Source organism: Urocampus carinirostris, chromosome 9 (assembly GCF_059441175.1).
Source record: "Urocampus carinirostris isolate Australia breed hairy pipefish chromosome 9, RoL_Ucar_1.0, whole genome shotgun sequence".
NCBI classification, from domain to species: domain Eukaryota; kingdom Metazoa; phylum Chordata; class Actinopteri; order Syngnathiformes; family Syngnathidae; genus Urocampus; species Urocampus carinirostris.
In genome coordinates, this window is record NC_142357.1 from 22,044,725 (window position 1) to 22,065,953 (window position 21,229).

General features: G+C 38.9%; 1 protein-coding gene across 12 annotated transcripts in view; it reads right to left on the minus strand.

The window, feature by feature from the left end:
• prom1a (prominin 1a) overlaps window positions 1–21,229 on the minus strand; it is an 87,343-nt gene that overhangs the window by 18,979 nt on the left and 47,135 nt on the right. For 7 of the 12 annotated variants that reach the window (XR_015851246.1, XR_015851249.1, XR_015851243.1 and 4 more), the window contains 16 exons: window positions 20,243–20,363; window positions 18,659–18,722; window positions 18,261–18,350; window positions 14,876–14,899; window positions 12,997–13,226; window positions 11,721–11,795; window positions 10,894–10,957; window positions 8,515–8,674; window positions 7,006–7,158; window positions 4,018–4,141; window positions 3,850–3,953; window positions 3,262–3,346; window positions 1,760–1,906; window positions 1,558–1,629; window positions 322–414; window positions 142–159 (listed from right to left, as the gene is read on the minus strand). Coding sequence is in view for 5 of the 12 variants with exons in the window: in XM_088343253.1 (XP_088199379.1) it covers window positions 142–159; window positions 322–414; window positions 1,558–1,629; window positions 1,760–1,906; window positions 3,262–3,346; window positions 3,850–3,953; window positions 4,018–4,141; window positions 7,006–7,158; window positions 8,515–8,674; window positions 10,894–10,957; window positions 11,721–11,795; window positions 12,997–13,226; window positions 14,876–14,899; window positions 18,261–18,350; window positions 18,659–18,722; window positions 20,243–20,363 (1,624 nt within the window). In the remaining 7 variants the exon portion in view is untranslated. The remainder of the gene's footprint in view (window positions 1–141; window positions 160–321; window positions 415–1,557; window positions 1,630–1,759; window positions 1,907–3,261; window positions 3,347–3,849; window positions 3,954–4,017; window positions 4,142–7,005; window positions 7,159–8,514; window positions 8,675–10,893; window positions 10,958–11,720; window positions 11,796–12,996; window positions 13,227–14,875; window positions 14,900–18,260; window positions 18,351–18,658; window positions 18,723–20,242; window positions 20,364–21,229) is intronic. The other 5 variants (XR_015851247.1, XR_015851245.1, XR_015851248.1 and 2 more) reach the window with 3 other exon arrangements.

Consider the following 21,229-nt stretch of genomic DNA (forward strand, 5'->3'; position numbering starts at 1 on the left):
CTAACAACGATACATGTGTCATTGCTACTACTAGTGATATTCATTGCTAACTGCCATGCTACTTTCACCACCTTGAAAAATGGCCACCACAAAATGACAACAACGGAAACACGAAACGGACACGCTTGAGTGAGGGCTTACCCTGGCCCTAACATATTTCTGGACGTCGGAAGTAAAAAAAAAAGCATAAAAAAGTACATTGGTACAAATATCATAACTTCTTGAAAGATACGGTTAATTTAAAGCACAATGAGTGGTCTTGAAAACTACAAAAAAAGAAGAAAGTGAAAGAGTGAGCGTGGCATCTGTAGGTATCGTTACCATAGCTTGCTGCATGGGCACCACTTGTTGGCTGTGGATTTGACGCAATGTGCCCGCGTGACCTTTCAGAGACGTTTGCAGACGACTTCGAGGCTGGATCACACAAACACATAATAGAGTTCTGGTTAATCATCCATCCATCCGTTATCTGCACCACGTATACTCAGTAGGGTCGCGGGTGTGCTGGAGCCCATCCCAGTCGCAGGGCACACAGAGACAGACAACTCACATGCTCATTCACTCCTAGGGACAATTTGGACCGGCCAATTAATCTGACATGCATGTTTTTGGAATGTGGTAGGTAACCAAAACACCTGAAGGAACCCAGGCAAGCACAGGGAGAACATGCAAACTCTGCACAGGAAGGCTGGTCAAACCCATGACCTCAGAACAGAACAGACGCACTAACCACTCATCTGTGGTGCCATCCTTCTAAATAATCATATATAAATGATTTTAATAGCAGGCAAAGTAAGAAAGGGGGGAAAACCCAGTTATGTTAATATTGAGTACCTTATATTCCGGACTATAAATTGCAGTTTTTTTCATTGTTTGGCCGGGGGTGCAACTTATAAGTATACTCCGGTGCGACTTATGTGTGAAATTGTTAACACAGTATTATATCATTTCACATGTTATTTTTACAATAAACCGCAAGAGGGCGCTCAGAGAAAGGCTGAACAAAAACAGCATCAAAAATAAATTAATATTCTGCAGATTACAAGCTGCCAGAAACATAAATATTCATCCGAAAACGGTCATCGAGCGGCTGGGTGGTTAGTGCGCAGCCCCAACGGTACTGAGGTTCTGGGGTCAAGTCTAGCGACCGCAACTTGTTTGCATGTTCTCCCCATGCCTGCATGGGTTTCTTCCGGGCACTCCGGTTTCCTCCCACATTCCCAAAAACAAGCATGTCAGGTTAATTGACCGGTCCAAATTGTCCCTAGGTGTGAAAGAGCGAGTGAGTTGTCTGTCTCTGTGTGCCCTCCGACTGCCTGGTAACTAGTTCAGGGTGTCCCCTGCCCACTGCCCGAAGATAGCTGGGATGAGCTCCAGCACCCTTGTGACCCTACTGATGATAAGCGGTGCAGATAATGGATGGATGGATGGATATTTCATACAATTCAATGAATATAAAATTAAACTGAATAATATGCCCGAGTCCAAGAACTTGTGTTGCTCTAACAGAGGCATATTAAACATAAATAATCGAAATGAAGTGATGGAGTTAAATACCATCAAGTCTGTCTGGGCCTCGAGTTCCCTGGCGAACGCAAGCAGGTCCACCACAGTGACGCCTTTGTTGACCTGCGGGTGAGAAATATCAGTATTTTAGTTCCACGTCGATTAGTAAAAATGAACTTTGAGATCCGTTGCCCAAACAAGCACTTTTTGCCAATGACAAGAGTTTAATGTAATCTGGCATCCCAGGCCTGACCTCTTCTAGATAATCTGCGTAGTTGGTTTCTGATAGGCCCGCCTCGGAGAAATCTAGAAGATTCTGCTTGCCCTCGGCTTCTAGCAAGATGATTCCTCTGAGGTCAATTTTCAAGTTGCTCAATAGGGTCACCATGTCCTTTGGAAACTAAAGACAGAACCAGTCCATCATAAACAAAACAAAAGCTAAAGTAGGGAATTGTTTTTCCACAATGAAGAGAAATACATACAAATTACATAGAATAAACAATGTCGGGTGTACCACTTTAAGGAACAGTTGCAGAACATTTATAAGTCACTTGAAAATAAAAATGTGATCATTCTGAATCTTAAAATTAAAATCATAAAATTAGAAAGGTATTTTTCTAAAACCATTAACTAATATTTTTAGGTAAGTATGAAGAAGTAACTTTCAGGTAATATTTTAATATCAGCATTATTTTTTACTTTAACATGTCGTACTTATATGTTCTGGAATGTAATTTATTCTAATTGTATACAATCATTTCAAAGTTTAATTTTTTTCATATATCCATCTTTAATTTATATGCAGGACTGTCTTGGAAAATTTGAATATTGTGATAATGTATCTTTTTTTCTGCAAGGCAATTTAAAAATAAATATGTTATTGTGATATTGTCAATTAGTTGAACAGGCTTCTAGTATACGTTTTCATAATATCCTATTGTTTTAACATAGGATATTTGAGTCTATGCCATAATCGGCTATATTAAAACAATAAAATACTTTTTTTTTAAATCGTAAAAGGAAATTAAGAACTTTATCAGAATATTCCAATTTTAAGAGACAGTTCTGTGTGTATTCATTTGAATATGCAATTGATCTAAAATATATTTTCGTTCTCATATAAAGAATTTAGTAGTGTTTAAATAATAAATATGAAAGTAACTGAATTTTTCAAAAATGTGTTTTTACATAAGTCCTTTGAATTGCATGTTTTTAAAAATTTAATTCTCTCTCATTTTTAGTTAAATTACATTTATTTAATATAATATTTATTTTAGTTTCCCTTTAGTGGGGTACGTTTTTTTTGTTTTTGAATGTTTTCCCTGCAAGAAAATAATGGAATAAGGGTAGGCATTCAGCCTACACCCTTTTGGGCACATGTTTATGTATTACATTTTTTTATTGTACAGTTGTTTGTTTATTTCCTTTTGTTAAATAGTGGTTGATGTTGTTGTTTTTGTGCTGTGCTTGAATAAAAAATAACAATAACAACAACAACAGCAACAACAACAAAGAAAAAAATCTTCTGATTTAACTAAAACTAGCACAAAACATTTTTAAATGATTATTGAATTGAAATTGCCATACTCGGATCTCATAAGCAGTTTAATTTATCGTCTTTTAGCATTATGTTTTTTCAAAGCTAAAACATTATTATAAAATCAAAGTCAATCCCCTCGGCCGGCATGTTTCGACATCAATAAAATATTTAAAAGTAAATTTACAAAGTGGAGTGCTCGTGTTGCGTTCACTGACCATAGTAGTGTTGAGGAAAGACGAGACGTTGAAAACTTTATCCAGGCGCAGGGCCGAGTAGATGCCCTTGTTTTCTTTGCAAGTGCTGACAGAAACAAAGTGGGAATGTTAATTATAGCCTTTACTGCCACCTAGCGTACAAAACGTACGAGACACGCGGAACCCTCTCAGGATACTTTTGGATTATTAGTGTTAATTTGATTGGATTTTTATTATTTTTATGGTAGACAGCTCTTAAAAAATAATAAGAAGAACTACTAAACAATAAATAGCCTCTAAAGCAGGGGTCTCAAATTCAATTTACCCGGGGGACGCTGATGGGCATCATCAGATTTTTACAAGAAAAGTTCTGATGAAAACATTCTAATGCTCTAAAAAAAGAAGAAAGAAGAAATCAGATATAGTTGCTGACTAGAAAAAAAAGATAGTTTAGTTGCCTGTGTTAACAGTTTTTTTTAAACATTTCACTTTGGAAACATGAATGGAACAGTGAACACGAACTGTTCTGAACATGGTTTCTCTTGCTTACTTCTTGCTACGACAAAAATATAACAAAAAAATAAAAATAAAGAAAACAAATCTTTTCACCTGTAAAAGCTTTCTGCTGTGAGTTCCAGCTCTGAGTCGTTGTACAAGTAGCCCGGGATGAAGTTCCTCCACTCAGAGTTCACCAGGTAGGGAGCATCTACCACCTGAAGTGCAGTGGCAAGAGCGTTTAAAGGACAGTGACGGACGATCGGTCGCTAGATGACTGACCTTGAAGATCTCCTTGGTCTGGTAGGGTTCGCACACCAGCTTCTCCACATTGCCGCCCACCAGGAAGATAACAGTCACCAAGCCCATCAAAACCCAAGAGAAGATAAAGCTGAAGCCCACGCCGCTAAGGACCGGAACAAACATCACAGATGGGAAAATAGAAATAAATATAGTGATAATTACAATCTATCACAAACAAGTACGTCTATATCTGTTCTGTTTGCCTTGTTTTGTTTTGACACTTTGGCCATATTAAAAGCAAAAATCTAGACTTTAGGTCTGTTTTTGCATCCATATTGTATCTTATCAGAAATAGCAAAAATATTTTAAAAAATATACTTTACAGCAGTGGTCACCATTTTTCAAGCTAAGAGGTACATTGTGTTACTCATTAGTGCAAAGGGCACCCGTTTTTTATGCATTTCTTAAACAAGGACTCATCATGTTATTACTATGTTATTAGCTGGTCAAATATTAGAAGTGGAGTTAAATAGACTCAATCAACCACTAAAAAGATGATTTTACTTGAAAATCACAATGAGCTATTTTCAGAACAGGTTCACGGGCACCACAGCTGCCCTAAGGGGGCACCACTGCGGCCCTTAGGGGCACTACGTTGGAGACCCCTGTTTTACAGTAATATCTCGTTATCTGAAGGGGTTGTGTTCCAAAAAGGATATAGGATTGTCAAAATTTGCAAAAGTGGAAACAGTTATCATTATTTTTAAATACTCTTGTATTACACATTGAAACCAAATAACAAGCACTATTTAAAGGCTTAAATGTTTGTTCAACAAATAAAATTGACATATTTTTTGAACTTTTTTGAACTGTCAAATTATGATTTTTAAAATAATCTTGCTGTTGTACTATAGCCTATTGCACTAAGGGGCGGAAATGATTTCTGGACACGACATTTTTACTTCAGGTGATATTTGGTCCCCATCATGTAGACATTATGGAAATCTACCATACCTTCCTTTAGCATGTGGAATGGTCCAACTTTGTTGGCAATAGAAAGTATTTTCCTCTGCCTTTCACTGGTTTTGTCCGTCCAGAACTTTTTGCTGACATGATGGCTTTTAGAGAAATTTAAAAAAGATTTGCGCCTATGTAATGTAACTAATGTAGGTCCATCAAGCTTTTTTACAGTGCGTACAACTTAGACCGCAATGTTATTGACGCACATGCAGTCACAGACAGAAAAAGGGCGGGAAACTCTTTAGCTAGTTAGAATGCAGACCACGATGCACAATGAAAATCCGTGAATTGGGGTTACCGTGAAAAGTAAACAACTATACAGGGAGAGATTAAAATATAGTATAGCTGTCATTGTAAGATTCTTTCTGTGAAAAGTGATGTCAGAAGTGCAGATATAAAATATGGTTGTTTGATTTTACGTCTGGCAAAGCATTATATGATAGAAGCGGGATCCACCTTTTAAAGATATGTGTTCTTATTTAAAGGAACAGTATTTATTTGACCACTAGATGTTGCTGTATTGAGTTGTACGACTGAAAAAACACGTGCTAAAAACACAAGGATGAATACAGACTACGGAGACTCAAAATGAGAGTGTGATTGAAAACTACTGTGATATGTGGAGACAGGAGATCAGATTGACTGACAATAAAAGAAAAAAAACAACTATTTTTCAATCTGAAGTTTGCTAGTCTTATAATAAGTGAAAAAAAATAGGTTGGAAGGAATATGAGTAGTTGATTTCCTTTTCCCACAATTTCCTAACCCAAATACAGTGGCTTGCAAAACTATTCGGCCCCCTTGAACTTTGTGACCTTTTTCCACATTTCAGACTTCATTGGGACACAATCTACCAAGATCGGGCCGCCCCCCTAAACTTTTGGCTCATAAAAGGAGAAACTGATCAGAGATGCAGCCAAGAGGCCCATCATCACTCTGGATGAACTGCAGAGGTTTACAGCTGAGGTGGGAGAATCTGTCCAGAGGACAACAATCAGTCGTATACTGCACAAATCTGGCCTTTATGGAAGAGTGGCAAGAAGGAAGACATTTCTTAAAGATATCCATAAAAAAGTGTTGTTTAAAGTTTGCCCCAAGCCACCTGGGAGACACACCCAACATGTGGAAAAGGGTGTTCTGGTCAGATGAGACCAAAATCGAACTTTTTGGTAACAATGGGAGACGTTATGTTTGGCGTAAAAGCAGCACAGCTCATCACCCTCAACACACCATACCCCCAGTCAAACATGGTGGTGGCAGCATCATGGTTTGGGCCTGCTTTTTTTCAGCAGGGACAGGAAAGATGGTTAAAATTGATGGGAAGATGGATGGAGCCAAATACAGGACCTGATGGAGTCCGAAAAAGACCTGAGACTGGGACGGAGATTTGTCTTCCAACAAGACAATGATCCAAAACATAAAGCAAACGCTACAATGGTATGGTTCACCAAAAACATATCAAGGTGTTAGAATGGTCAAAGTCCAGACCTCAATCTAATTGAGAATCTGTGGAAAGAAACTGCTGTTCACAAACGCTTTCCATCCAACCTCACTGAGCTTGAGCTGTTTTGCAAGGAGGAATGGGCAAAAATATCAGTTTCTTGATGTGCAAAACCGATAGAGACATACCCCAAGCGACTTGTAGCTGTAATCGCAGCAAAAGGTGGCGCTACAAAGTATTAACTCAATGGGGCTGAATAATTTTGCACACCCACTTTTTCGTTTTTTATTTGTTAAAAAAGTTGAAAATATATAATAAAGTGTGTTCCACTTCGTGATTGTGTCCCACTTATTGTTGATTCTTCACAAGAAATTACAGTTTTTTATCTTTATGTTTGAAGTCTGAAATGTGGTAAAAGGTCACAAAGTTCAAGGTGGCCAAATAGTTTCCCAAGCCACTGTATGTAGCGTCAGAAGTAGAGATATATGATTTATTTTTCATGTGTCTAATGTCTATTAACAAAAAAGCATGTTCTTATGCCCGTATGTAAAACGAGTGCTTCTTACGCCATGAGCATTGTGCCTCCCGTGTTGGAGATGCATCCCCGTGTGGTTGGTGAGGCATGTTTGTCGTATCCCAGCGTGCCGCAGAGCAAGCCCAGGTAGTTGAAGGCCAGAACCAGAACTAGCATGCAGCACAGAGCCACGCAAGCCATCCACCTTCGTGCAAACAGGTTTTAAAGTAATTTAATTCGACACATTGAGTAGGTTTACATGCTAGCGATAATCCGATTGGAAACAGAATTTTTCTAGTAATTCCATGCACAACAATCTGATAAATGTCAGACTGCAAATATTATGATCGCAATAGTTGGGTCAGTTCTTTCATTTTTCCCTTACGAGAAATCCGATTGCTTGTGTACATGTCCAGTTTTTTCACTCAGGATATTTTTATGCCCCAAAGCAGTCTGGGACCAATGATACACACAAACTTTGTCTTGCTTGTTGAATTTTTTTTCAGGACATTTGTGTTTTTTTTCTGCCACTGGTGTATCCATATATATAGAATGTATGTTACAGTTGTATCCAACCACATATAATGTAAGTCTATTCTTTTGGCCAAAAATGCACGAGCACACTTTGTAAACACACGAGATGCAGAAATGGTGCCCACTTTTGAGCGTTGAAATTTGTGAGCGACAAGAATAAAATCCTGTATTAAATTGTGAGGTGCGTTGTTCAAAGTGCCCATAAAAAGTGTATAATGGAATATTTTCTCCATTAATTATGTGTTAACAATACCCAACTGAGTTCAAAGAGCCTTTATATTTTTTTTCACTGCACCTATCTGCTTTTATCTTACTTTTATCATCGGTCTTCAGGCCACAAAGCCCATTATGCTGGAGGAAAGGAGGTGGGGGGAAGGGTAGTGGAAAGTAACTTTATGCGCATGCACGCAGTTTTCTTTTATTTTAGAATGAAAATAGTGAAAATAAGAAAAGGACTATTTTAAATAGAGTCCAAATGCCATCCCAGACCCCCAAAAGATGAAAAACCAAAAGTCCATTTGAGCGCATCTAACAGAGTCACGTACTTGCACAGACAAAACAAGCAGGCTGACAAAGGCTGAAATGATGATTTCATGTTACGGACACCACCTTTTACATGATGTCGACAGTGATAAACGTCTCTAATCATCCACTTCTGGCCCTCACTAAGAACCGACTCAGGTCTGGCTGTTCCTAGCCAGCTGTGAGTTTTTTCCGGATTATGCTTTCTGTCAACCATATACTCTTATCCTCTCATGTGCGCAGCACGTTTGTTAATTCCCTTTGTTCCCAGATGAACTTGTTATACAGCTGTGTGTCTGCGCTTGGGTTCGCCTTTGCAAAACATAACATGTGGAAAAAACGAATATTTCCATAAAAAGGCCACACCCTTGTAATGGGAAAACTCGCAACGCCATGTATAGAGGAATCATTTCATTCGGATCTCTCCATATTCCGTTCTTAATCGGATTATATTGCCTAACAAATTTATGGCATTATTCATGATTTCAACAGAGGTGGTTCTGACCTGTAGAAGTCCAGCTTGTCAATTTCCGGGTACTGGTCCTCGATTTTGGCGTGGACGTGGCTGATAAAGATAGTGAAGTTGGACAGGGCGTTTTGCACAGGCAAGACTTTGGACAAGTTGGCCACATTGCCACCCACATCATCCAACAGACTCTCCACCGCTGTTGTGGTTTCAGGCAAAACAAAAGGCAAATGTTTGAGTTGATATTCGCATGAGTATAACAAACGCCATTTTTTCTTTCAGTAGATCCCCACTCTACACAATCCTTGAATAAAGTGGAAAGAAAACGTAATAAAGATTCTGAACAAAACAAATATTTGATGCGCTAATTCTATATTTACAAATTTTTGGGTCGAACCACAACTCCCATATGCTGTTTACATGTTTCCTAGGGTTCTAAGATGCTTGGGAAATCAATTCTAGTGACTTGTGTAAACTAGTACAGAATACCCTCGCTAAGGGGCCGGTCACACAGCCGTTTGCGGCTGAATCACGGCTAAAATTTTGGTTTTTTTTTTTGCCCGTGGTTGCCCGCGATGGAAAATGCGCAAAATTGGCCAACCGGCTGTTCATCGGTGGTATGCCCGCAAAACAGACGCCGGCGACTGTTCCGCTTCCTCATCGCGTCATTTCTGCGTCATTTTCTCGTGTGGACCACGGGTATAAAAGCTCCCGAGCCGGTGTTGTGCCCAAATCCGACTCCTACGCAACACCCCCAACCCCCCACCCCCTCGCGTTAACGCGCATTCTGCTGCGATCGCTTTTGTTGTAAGCGTGCATTGACGTTGGTGACTTTTTCATCCGCGTTAACAAACGCATTTTGTAGAATACGATCGCACTTTATTGTTTAAATAAACGCGTTATATAGACTAGGATCTCCCAATTGTTATAATTAGCTCGCTTTATAGTTTTAATAAGCGTTTTATATAGAATACGATTGCTTTCGTTGGAAGCGCAGCAGAATGCGCGTTCACGCAATGGGGGGGAGGATTTACCGTTCGATTACGTTCACAACAAAAACAAAGACGGAAGGGTTTAAGTTGTATTACATTTCCAACAAATGCAAGACGAAGTGGTTTTGGTTTTATGTTCGCCATTACATTCCCTAAAAGTGAGATAAAACGAGGTAAAAGTGGTTGTAGTAGCGAGGGGATGCAAATCTCGGCAGGGATGCATTTCTCGGATAACACCGGGCTGTAGAAATCATAACCGCTCAAGACACAGTCCCGTGAAGATCAAGATTTCAAGCTATGGCATCATTTTTATTTTATTATCTTGAAAATAAATGTCAAGAAATAAAAATGGATTAAGACGACGTCACTGCGCTGACGGGGATCCATGTTCACCCCCTTGACGTCTCGAGCACAACTGACGTGTGCTCGGCAAATCGCGCTGAATATACGCGGAGAAAGGCGTTTGACTGTCACACGCGTAACACGCTAATTTCACGTAATAACACCGCGATACAGGCGCAGAACATGCTATTACCATGCTCCACCCACGATTACCCGCTGAAATTTCCCGTCCTACCCATGTGTAACCACGCCCTGGCCGCGGCCAGAGCACGTCGTTCCGCGTCATTTCCGCGTCATTACCTCGTGTTGACCACGTGTGCAGCACGCGGTTTAACACGTGCTCAAACTTTTGAGCAGCTCAAAAGTTTTGCGCGCGGCCAACCACGTGTGAATTTCCGACCGCGAGTAAAGCACTGCTGTATCTCGTCTATATGGCGGTCTCAAAACGTCCAACAGCGCCCAACAGCATCCGCTTCACGGCCAGAAATATCTCGTCTGCATTGCGATCTCAAAGCGTCCAATAGCGTCCGCCTCACAGGCAGAAATTTCTGGCCGTGATTCAGCCGCAAGTGTCTGTGTGACCGGCCCCTTACACAAGATTCACTTTTCACGGCCTTGCTACCTCACTGGTTTGCATCATGATTTACGTTCTGTATTCCGAGTGGCTTAATAGTCAGTTCACATTGATGGCTACAATTATCATTTCACCGTGGTGTAGTTATATTTAAAATAAACAATAATAACGTTTATTCAGAACTTTTTTGGAGTAGAGAAAAAGAGACAAGGAAAGAGTAAGAGAGCAAAAGAGAAGCAAAAATTAGAAAGACAGAAAAAAAGAAAGAGAAAAGAAAGAGAAAAGAAAGAGAAAAGAATTAGAGAGAAAGCGAGTAAAAGAGAGAAAAACAGACAGAAAATTAAGGGAAAGAAATAGAAACAGAAAAAAAATAAGTCTGTGAAGCCCTTTGAGACTCTTTGTGATTAAGGGCTAAACAAATCAACATGACTTGACTTCACTTGGCTTGACTTACAGTACTGCTCATCAAAATATGCTGTAAATGTCTGAAAAAAAGAACAAAAAACCTACTGTCAACAACAGGTCGGGTCTGTACCATCACCAGGTAAGTTGTATCGTTCAAGGATGCATAACCCTAAAAAGGAATAAAATAGAATAAATTATGTTCAACATATGTATGTTTCTACACTTCAGAGTTCAACCGAAGCAACCTAATCATATTTGTATTGAAACCCCATTTCTGTCACGGTTGTCATGGCGCCCAATTGGCCCCGCCCGTGTGGCGCCAGCTGCGGCTCATCGACGGATTGGTTTTCTGTCTATTTAAACTTAGTGCTCTCACTCTTCGTTTGTCAGTCCGTCAACGAACCTCTGTCCCGTGAGATGTGGGTTTTGACTCGGTCCTGTTTCCTGTTGGCATTTCCTGTCCGGTATTGTTCCCGTTCATTCTTGTCTTGTTTAATATTGGTTTCCAGTTTCGTTCCCGTCTATTTTTGTCCTGTTTATTATCTTCTCCAGTTTTCGTTCCTGTCTAGTTTGTCCTGTTTTATTTCGATATCCTGTTTCATTATCAATCCTGTCTGTCCCGCCCTGTCCGGTATCGACCCCATCTGTCTGATATCTACTCGGGCAATTGGTATCTATCTCATCGGCCTCTAGCTTCCTATCATTTCACGCCAGACTACTACCTAATTTCCCGTAAAATAAAACGCTTGTGAGAGAAACGTCACGCGTTTGGGTCCTGATCCTGTTCTGAACTGAGTCTGCTGACCTCGGAATGATACTTCATTTAAAAAGAATATAAGAAAATTCTCAAACCAATGCAATTTATTTAGTTTTTTCTCAATCATCGACGACACCACAGTAATTCTGGCAAAAAAAGAAGACTTTTCTTTCACCTTGTTGACGACGGCGCTGAGGTCTGTTTTTAACACCTCATTCATCTTCACCAGCTGAGAGTTCACATTAGGAAGCTGAAACAATCCAAAATAAGTGAGATTCATATTAATTAAATTGTATTAGAAGACAATACAGTAATCCGTCACTGTATCATGGTTTACTATTCACGGTTTTGTTGCTTCGCAGATTTTTACTGTGAATTTTGTTTAGCATTCTGATTGGCTAAACAGTTGTCACGCCCATTTTCTGCCTGCGCATGCCCGTGTGTCAATAACGTTGCCATTGTTGGTTACATATGTAAAATAGCTTAAAAAACCCATGTTATGTAACGTAGTATTAACATTGTGACAACCTGGTAACATGATATTTTGTTATTTTAGAAAAGCATATAACACTGGGTACCCTTTGCTCTAATTAGTAACAAAAAGTAGCACTAAATTTGAAAAAAAGTTTGATCTAGAGAAAGTTAAAAGCAGTTTTCCATAATGTCCACATGATGGCGACAGAATATCATCTGAAGTAGACAAGTGAGTAGTGCCTTGAATTAATTTCCCCCCCTTTTTGGAATTAATAGTGAAATATAGCAGCAAAATGATTTTTAAAGGTGTAATTTGACAGTGAATGTGTTATTTGTAAAAGGAAAAAAAACGTTTATTAAATACAGTTACTTTATTTGTTAAACACTTGAGCCTGTAAATATGTTTTTTTAATGGGTATTAATACACAAAAAAATTTATATCCTTTAGATATGAACAATTAATTAGTATTCTAAAGATATGTATTTCCCTATATAAACTCACAAGCAGAAAATTTGTATACAAAAAGAAAGAAATTGTAATCTGGTAGAGACTGTTACCCAAAATATGCTTCAGCCTGTTTGGCAGGAGCTGGATTACCGAATTGACGCATGCCGTGTCATAACACCTATTGAACATTCATGAAATGCTTACATATTCCACATGCTTTTGAATTTCTCATTTAGGTTTTAATGAATACATTTTATCACTTTTAACATTTATCCTTTATTGATTTAATTTACCTTAATAATGTACTTTCTGTGATATATATAAAAAATATAAAATAATTTGAAACATCCTGTATAATAGAATATTTTTTAAATGAACAAAAAAAACCTCTCTACTTTGTGGATTTCGACTATCACGGGTCTTTTTTGAAACACAAACCCAGCGAAAAAAATGAAGTACTCTACTGTATTGGGGCCATTGATACAAAAAACAACTGTGTATGTAAAAGCGTGTATGCAAAGTGTAGTACCCGAGTGAAATTGGCGCTGACGTAAAGTTGCTCAAGCGACTGTCGGATGTTCCGACACAACTGAGCCGAGGTTGCATCCGACTCCTCGTCATGGCAACCGGGGTCATTGAGCGAGGACTTGATGTTGGCCCGGACTAGACTCAGGTTGAAGTCCAGCTTGCCTGTGGCCTCCTGCAGGACTTGCAGGGACACGCTCACGTTTTCCAGCGCCTCCTTGGTTTCGCGCATGGCTAAGAAATGACAACAACCTGTTAGCATGCAGCACATATAACCCTACAAGAAAAGTTGCCTGTTTAAATAGCTTGTAGGATCTAATCTTCCAACCTTTTTATGAATTACAAGAACTTACCACTAAATATACATTTTAAATACAACTAATCATTCTGTTTTCTATTTTTCACAATATAAAAAGAAATGCTGCAGCTACTGAGCTAGTTGGTGATGATCATCTGAATTAGCTGTACTTCAGCTAGGTTGCTAGCAACTGTTAATTGTCTCAATATCTTTAAATTGTGTTTGTATAAATAAAAGTATTTTCTTCTATGGTAAAGATATTTATAGCTCGTTATCGTTCTGTCTGTCGGTCTGTCGGCCTGTCTGTCTGTCTGTCTGTCTGTCTGTCTGTCTGCCTGCCTGCCTGCCTGTCTGCCTGTCTGTCTGTCTGTCTGTCTGTCTGGCCGCTCGCCCGCCTATCCAGCTGGTCGTCCGTCCGTCCGCATGTACATCCACCCATCTACCCAAAGCTAGCCAGATAACTGGTTCGATAGCTAGTAGATAACTTAGGTGGTAGCTGTCCAGCCAACTTAGTCTATAGCTAGCCAGCAAACTTAGTCTACAGCTAGCCAGCTAATTTAGTCTATAGCTACTCAGATGAAATTAGCAGAGAGCTAGTTGGATAGCTTAGCAGAGGGCTAGCTAGATAATTTCGCAGAGAGTCATGCCGATTACTTTGCAGAGAGCTAGCTGTACAGCCAGATAACTAGCCAGACTTATAAGTGATGGATTTGATGCGTTTTAAATTTCTAAATACAATAATCTGAATTCTTACAAAATAATAATATCTCCACATGTAAATAAATCACAAATCCACCCAGTAACAGCTTGAATGTTTGGCCAATAAAGACCAAATACTCTTTGGACAATAACATATTAGTAGCCTTTAAATGAAATGCAGATCTTTATTCTTAAAGTTGCACAAAAGACACATTTACAAGCACTGGGGGATGCAACAAACGAACAAAGAGGCAGGAAAATGACAAAATGGCCCCTTGGCGGGCATTTCGAAAAGGGATTGGAGCGTGCAAGAGTCCTTTTGCATCTTGAATGCATTGAAGATGCAGGGGAAGAGTAAAATACTTTGATTCAGCAATCAAAAATGTGGATTAAAACTGCACATAAGCAGGAAGCCACCCTCTACAGTCTGACTAGTCATTTTTCAATTTCCCGTTAGGGCCAATTGGACATAAAGATGCTAAAAAACAACTCTATTAAGCATTTAGCAATCTTCTTGAAACACAAAAAGCTGCCCAAACCCTACTGGGAGCTATCAAACTTGGAATATGAGCTATCAAAAAGCTAACGTAGCAGTTTTCAGCGTCACAAAGTTGATGCCAACTCCAAGTGATAGCTCTGTCAAAATTGGAGCTAGCTAAAAGCTAATTGTAGACTGCATACTTGTAAAAGTGGGTGTTTTTATCAGCTACACAAACAAGTCTGAAATTAGATGGGTTTTTTGTTTCGTTTTGTGCAGTTTTAATCTTCCACGTAGTACTCAATACTTAATAAAAGGATCAATACGGGGGCCGAATACTTTGGGGTCTCGGTAGGGCTCACCACCAGATACAAACACAAATCAAAGTCGCAGTCTAATTCCGTTTACCTTTAATGGCTCTGTCGATTTTCACTTCACAAAAACCCACCAAAAGGAAAGAAAAAGTGAAGACAAGCTGAACTATGATAGCATTGAACCGACGTTGCAAAATCGTCAACAGATTTCAATTTCCGGATATCAGAAAAATACATTATATAGTCCCAATATTTGCCCTTGTTTCTGCATTTTTTATAATCTTGCCTATAACAATTCTGAATTGTATTACAACTTAAGTTCCCTCTATTTTACCTTTGTCGTATTTTTATGCCCATAAGGCGCGCATAAAAGTCTCAGATTTCGTTCCAGTGAAGGGTGCGCCCTGTCGGGCAGTGCGCCCTGTCTATGATGCAGAGCAGCAGATGGAGACCAGCTCGGTGGTCTTGGGGTTGGGTGCTTGCTCCCGAGAATGGGAGGTCACAGATTCTAGCCTTGGTCGAGTTAAAACTTTCTATGTTTTCGTCAGATCGTTCCCATTTCCAACTAAATGTGACTTCTATACTTCTCCTGTGACTTTTAGTAGTCTCTTGTTTAATTGCCATCATATACTGCTTGTGGAAGAGAGTTCTCCCCGAAATATGAATAATCATGAAAGCTCACTTTCCCTCCATTAAATGCCCTCAGTGTTTTTATCCGCCATAGTGTGTTGATTTCTACGCTATGCGGAAGAACATGGAAACCCAGCAGCCGTAAGAGAATTATAGAATAATTAATCGCAGGTTCGCAAGTTGAAGGTAGCTGAAAAACAACTCTGACACGTCTTATCCAATTGTTTTGCTTTGTCATCAATACTTAAATCATCCACAGCAAAACTCAGTTTTGGTCCCGCTGTATTTTCTAAATACGCACACTTGTATGCTGGGATGTGTGGTGGTAAGGGCGTCGCGCAGCATTCTCACCCAAAGAGCCGGTCGGTGCGCCATATCAGTCGATAAATAAAGAAATAGAACCAGCTTTGGGCGTGAAAATACTGTAACTTAAATACAACTCTTTAATTACCTTGATTTGTCACTCTTAGACATTTCTATCTATCTACATCAGGGGTCTCTAAGCTTTTTCCATCCGAGGGCAACTTTTTGTTACTAATAAGCGCAAAGGGCACCCAGTTTGATATGCATTTCTAAAATAACAACTTATCATGTTATTACTAAGTTGTTGCTATGTTATTGCCAGATTAATTTTTGGAAGTAGGGATAAATAGACTCAGTCAACCACTAAATAGTCGTTTTACTAGAAAGTCACAATAAACTAGCACTGGTGAGGTCCACGGGAACCTCAGCTGCCCTAAGGGAGCAACCCTGGGCACCATGTTGGTAACCCCTGATATAGATATTTTCATATTTTTCCAATACTCTTAATTTTTTTTTCTTTTCATTTTTTTAAAATTAGATTTACTACTGTGTGTTACTCTTCTTTATTATTATCATTTCACCAAAGTTATGTAGTAATTATTTCCGTACCATTATTATTGCCTGAAATAGTATATAGACTGTGAATGCTCTCACAGATTGTGTTGATTTAAAAAAAAATATTTTATTGGATGCTTTTTTATTGTCAACACATACAAATGTTTCCAGTATGTTCATAGTTTTCTATCTTTTATCATAATTTACTCTCATTACTTATTATTTATTATTTATTTAATTAATTATTTTTTTAGGGTATTGGTACTCGTGATCCCCGCGACCCTACTGAGGATAAGCGGTGCAGCTAATGAGATGAGATGAGGTGAGGTACTCGTGATAGTGGCCACAAAACAATCAGGAACTTGGAAATAGAGGATTAATAAATGAATTATTATTTATTATTTATTTTCATTATTTAGACTGCCCACACTCATTTCGCACGATTTCTATTCCTCATTTTACTGGATTTACTGGTTTTATTTTTGCTTTAAATGAGTTGGAATTCAATAGTGATTTACTTCACATTTGTATATGTTATTTTTCCCTTTTAAAATATGTTGTGTAATTATATGATGAAACATAAAATATAATTCATTATGTTAATCTCATCAGATATATTAGGTACTGTGAAAACATATCTTGTGACTTTTTTTTTTTTTTTTTTTCTCGATTGTTCCTGCTGACTGTTATTGCCCAAAACTGTGAAAATGTATACTTTGTGACTTATTGTGTTTTTTATGTTGCTGCTAAATGTTATTGCACTTCTTTTCATTACGCTATTGTTACGATTCTTTTTCATTCACGGACATTGCACTATTATCATGACTTGTCTCTAATTAGGCCGGTAGGAGTGTGTTCCCTGAACCACTCGGGTTGTAGGGGCTCTATTGTCATGGCCAAGTACAGCCTGGTGGCGCCCATCCTTCTCCAGGCCCAAAAAATGTTTCCACCGTTGTAAATACAGACGGTCCCTTACTTACAACCATTCGACTTACGAAAAAAAAAAACGGTAAATTCTATCATTTTCATCGAATGTCAAAAAATATCCAGACATTGCTGTAAGTTAGATTTAGTATTGTGTGCACCTTTTTCCGAGTAGAGGACATTTCTGTAGCTACCGGCGTGTGGTGGCGCTGTGAGAGGTCACCCAGCATCCACGCCGAAGAAGGCACCCGCTTCCTTTTCCTAGTTCGTGTGTAAGCATTCTATACTGTATCTCCAGCGCGCTAAGAACTTTGACATTTTTATTGTTTAATATCTCGTGCATCCATTCAATAAGGTTGGTGTAAAGTGTAAAGAAGAGGCGAGCCGTTTCATTTGAACTGAAAGTGGAATATGGAAGCTTGATGCTGTTAAGAAAATGGTTGGATAACTTTTTTTCGGCCACTTTCTACTACTACGGAGGAAGTAGCCTAACTCTTGACGCCCGTCTTCCAAAAGTAAGTTAAACTTAACTTTATTTATCTATATAGATTATATTATTTTATGAAATGTTGATTTTTTAGTACAAAACAATACAGGTTACTTATACAAGCCTTAAACATACTTATGTTAACCCTAAGCATACAAAATATAGCACTGAAGCAACTTACGAACAATGTCAACTTATCTCGTTAGTAAGTAGGGCAGCGTCAGTATAGTTTTCCTGTCTTTATGCCAGATAGTCTTTCCTTTTTTCCCCTCTTTATTACATGTTTACACTGGAGAGCTGGAGTGCCGTGTCCAATCTCATTGCATACAATATTTCACAACAATGCAATCAATGACAAAAAACACAATTCCATTATATATGATGTTAATATTATAGTATAAAATTGATATAAAATAGAAATAGATATACAGACACTAAAATTTATAAAAAATATAGATTAAAATACCGTATCTCTATGATATTGGCTTTTAGGTCATATGTTATTTCTTTTTTCCAACAACCCCCAATAACCATAAAATGACTTTTTGGTTTTGCTATCGTGACAGGATATTAAACGCACCTCCTGTCATTTTCAACACGTCGTCCAAAGCCGGGTGCACCTCCTTATCCAAAGCGTTGCGTATCCTTCCCCCTAAAAGCGGACCTATGTCTGTGCAGCGAGACAAGATAAACAAATATTAAAAGATAAGACATGGAAAATTACTCGACCACAACACCAAATGTCATTGTGCAGTGCATACAAAAACAAAACAAGTATTGGCCTTCCTTGACTTTCATATCTCTAGGTCAGATAAATTAACATGTTCATAAAAGTGTGGCTTTTGTTTGGGTGAGATGAATAATTTTGTCTGGAACCATAGATCAAAATCAAAGAATTTGTCAATTGTTAGAAGAGTACTAATGGAGTCAATGCAATGGGTTGTAACAAAATTCGCCACTGGCGGGTGAAGGACTTACTTTCGAGGTCGTAGAGTACCTGGTTCTTGGCAGTGGCGTACTGAGAGGTGAGGTAATCAATTTGCTGTGGTAGGAAACAAAAAACAGTTAATATACATCTCACTATTTATAAAATATCTCCTGCTGCTGTAACACAGAAATTACTACAGTCATCCCTTGCTACTTCGCGCTTCGGTTATCGCTGGTTCACTGCTTCGTAGATTTTTAATTGAATTGTCATTGATATTAATGTATCATGCATTATGTTCTGAGGGGACAGCACACAGCAAACAGGGGCCGGTTAGGGTGGGCTTTGTGTGTTGGGTGTGCGTGACCATCTGTGTGCGCAACCGTGACGGACCGGTAAATTAGATCGGAAAGGAAGAAGGGCGCAAAGAAATGCCGAGCACAAGAAAGTGCCCCGTGGATTATTATCGGGTCTGGGTAGAGACAGAAGACCTCCAATTTTGTGTATTTTTGTATCATGGCAAAAAGACCATTTATTCAATTGTGTTCTGTGTTTTTATTTGTAAATCTTTAGTTGTCAGTAAGGACGTCATCTCGAGGTATGTTTGACCCCCGGAGGCTTTGATGAAGGTGCGATGCTACTTCACAGATTTTCACATTTTGCGGGGGGTTCTGGTCCCCAGTAACATTGATAACCAAGGGATCACTGTAGTTGCAAGAGGACATACGATAAAGCAATGTCAACGTGAGTCATCTGATTTGGTTTTGCTGCAATATTGAAACATGTCACTGTATACTTTTTTCTCTCCCCAAGGAGACCCTCAGACAAGAAGCGACGTTATATTGGCAGTCATATTGGTTCAGTCGAGTTAGATTTTTTTCATTGAGCCATTGCATTATCACTATCACAAGCCATCTGCTTCCGTTGTTCTGCCACCGACCCCATCGTCTGTAAAATTCCAAAGATACCCTTTTGTTGAAAGATATTTTTGATGAACAGAGACACCTCATTAGTTCGCGCTTCGGTTATCGCTGGTTCACTGCTTCGCAAACTTTCATTGAGCGTTGTTTTCTGCATTCTGATTGGCTAAAGAGAGGAACATGCTTTCTATCACCAAAAAGTTGCACCTCTCCACCCGCTAAACCTGCTCAGGAGCCACATGTAGGTCCCTGTTGACTGCCTGGCATTATTTCAAAAATGTTTAATTTCTGTAGGACAAGCTGGAAGGTAAATGTAGTTTTCCATAAAGGCCACACGATGGCGGAAAAGTGTCATGTAACGTGAAGTGAAGTACTTAATTCATTTAAGTTTTGCAATAAAACACCAACATTTTTTAAAAAAATTATAATTTGACAGTGCACAAGTAATTTTACAAAATGTTTATAAAGTAAATTACTTTTATTTGTGAAACTACTTCAGCCTGTCATTTGGGTTCGTTATTGAGTAATAAATAAATACATAAACCAATAAAGGTATCTACTTAGCATATTTAAACATTTTGCCTTCGTTAACCTTCATGTTCTCTTTGCAAGCTCTGAGCTTATTGATTGCTTCTCTCCTTTTTGGAGTGTCTACTAAACTATAAACATATCAATCATGAAAAGTGTAGAAAAAAATGGGGCAGCTTCTCGCCTTACCATTGGTGTGTCATTGGCGAAAGCGTGGAGGTCCCTCATGTTGCTGTTGACCAACCGTCGGACGTTCTTGACTTGAGTGCTCAGGTTCTGGTTTGCGGCGTAGGCGCATATCACGCCGATCCTGCCGAAGCAAAGTCAAGTAACATTTATTTGTGAAGCTCTTAATCACAAAAAGTCTGCACAGGCTGCACAGGCCAGTGACTTTAAGGTTTTGTTACTAACATAAAAATGGTTCTTTGGACTTTTACCGTCTTAACTTTCTGATTTATGGCCCCCTCGGTTCCTACTTGGAAAATGCTGGTCTTGTGACTTCAAGAGCCAAGAAGAAATCTACAGGGTTTGAGAGTGTTCTCCATTCGGCCTTATAAAACACACTTTGCGTTGGCATGGGTGACAATAACCCTCATCCAAATTGTAAAATGCAGAGTCAGCATTTTTCCTGGATCAAAGCACATATCTATCATCACTGTAAGGTATTCAAATGAACCGGCAGACCCGAGCGGCTCGTCTCAGGCTTAATTAGCCCGGGTAACATCAAGGCGACAGCAGCCAGAATATTAAGCTGCTTCCGTGACTCACCCTCAATCCCGGCAGGATTGCCAGCGAAGCAGCTCGCAGCCAGTATGAGAAATGTATTTTCATTTGAAACACAATTGCGTTTTGCCAATGCTCGACTTTGATGGTCGTGAATCTTCATGAGTGATGGAAACCTGATTGTAGTTTTTCTCTATGGAGATGAATGCAAAATGCAAAGCGAGACCCATTCTTCTGCACTAATGCGTTATCAAGGTTCATTAAATATTTTACAGTCATGGGATGAAGGTTTATAATCCCATTAATCTAACCTGTATAATCCTGTATTTGTTGCTGACATTGACTAAAGGAGATGAATTGAAACCAAACAAGTGCCTTTGTAGCTCAGACTCAAATGCTGATTAAATAATTGCAAAAGAGATGTAAAGAAAATATAAAAAACAAAAACAATAA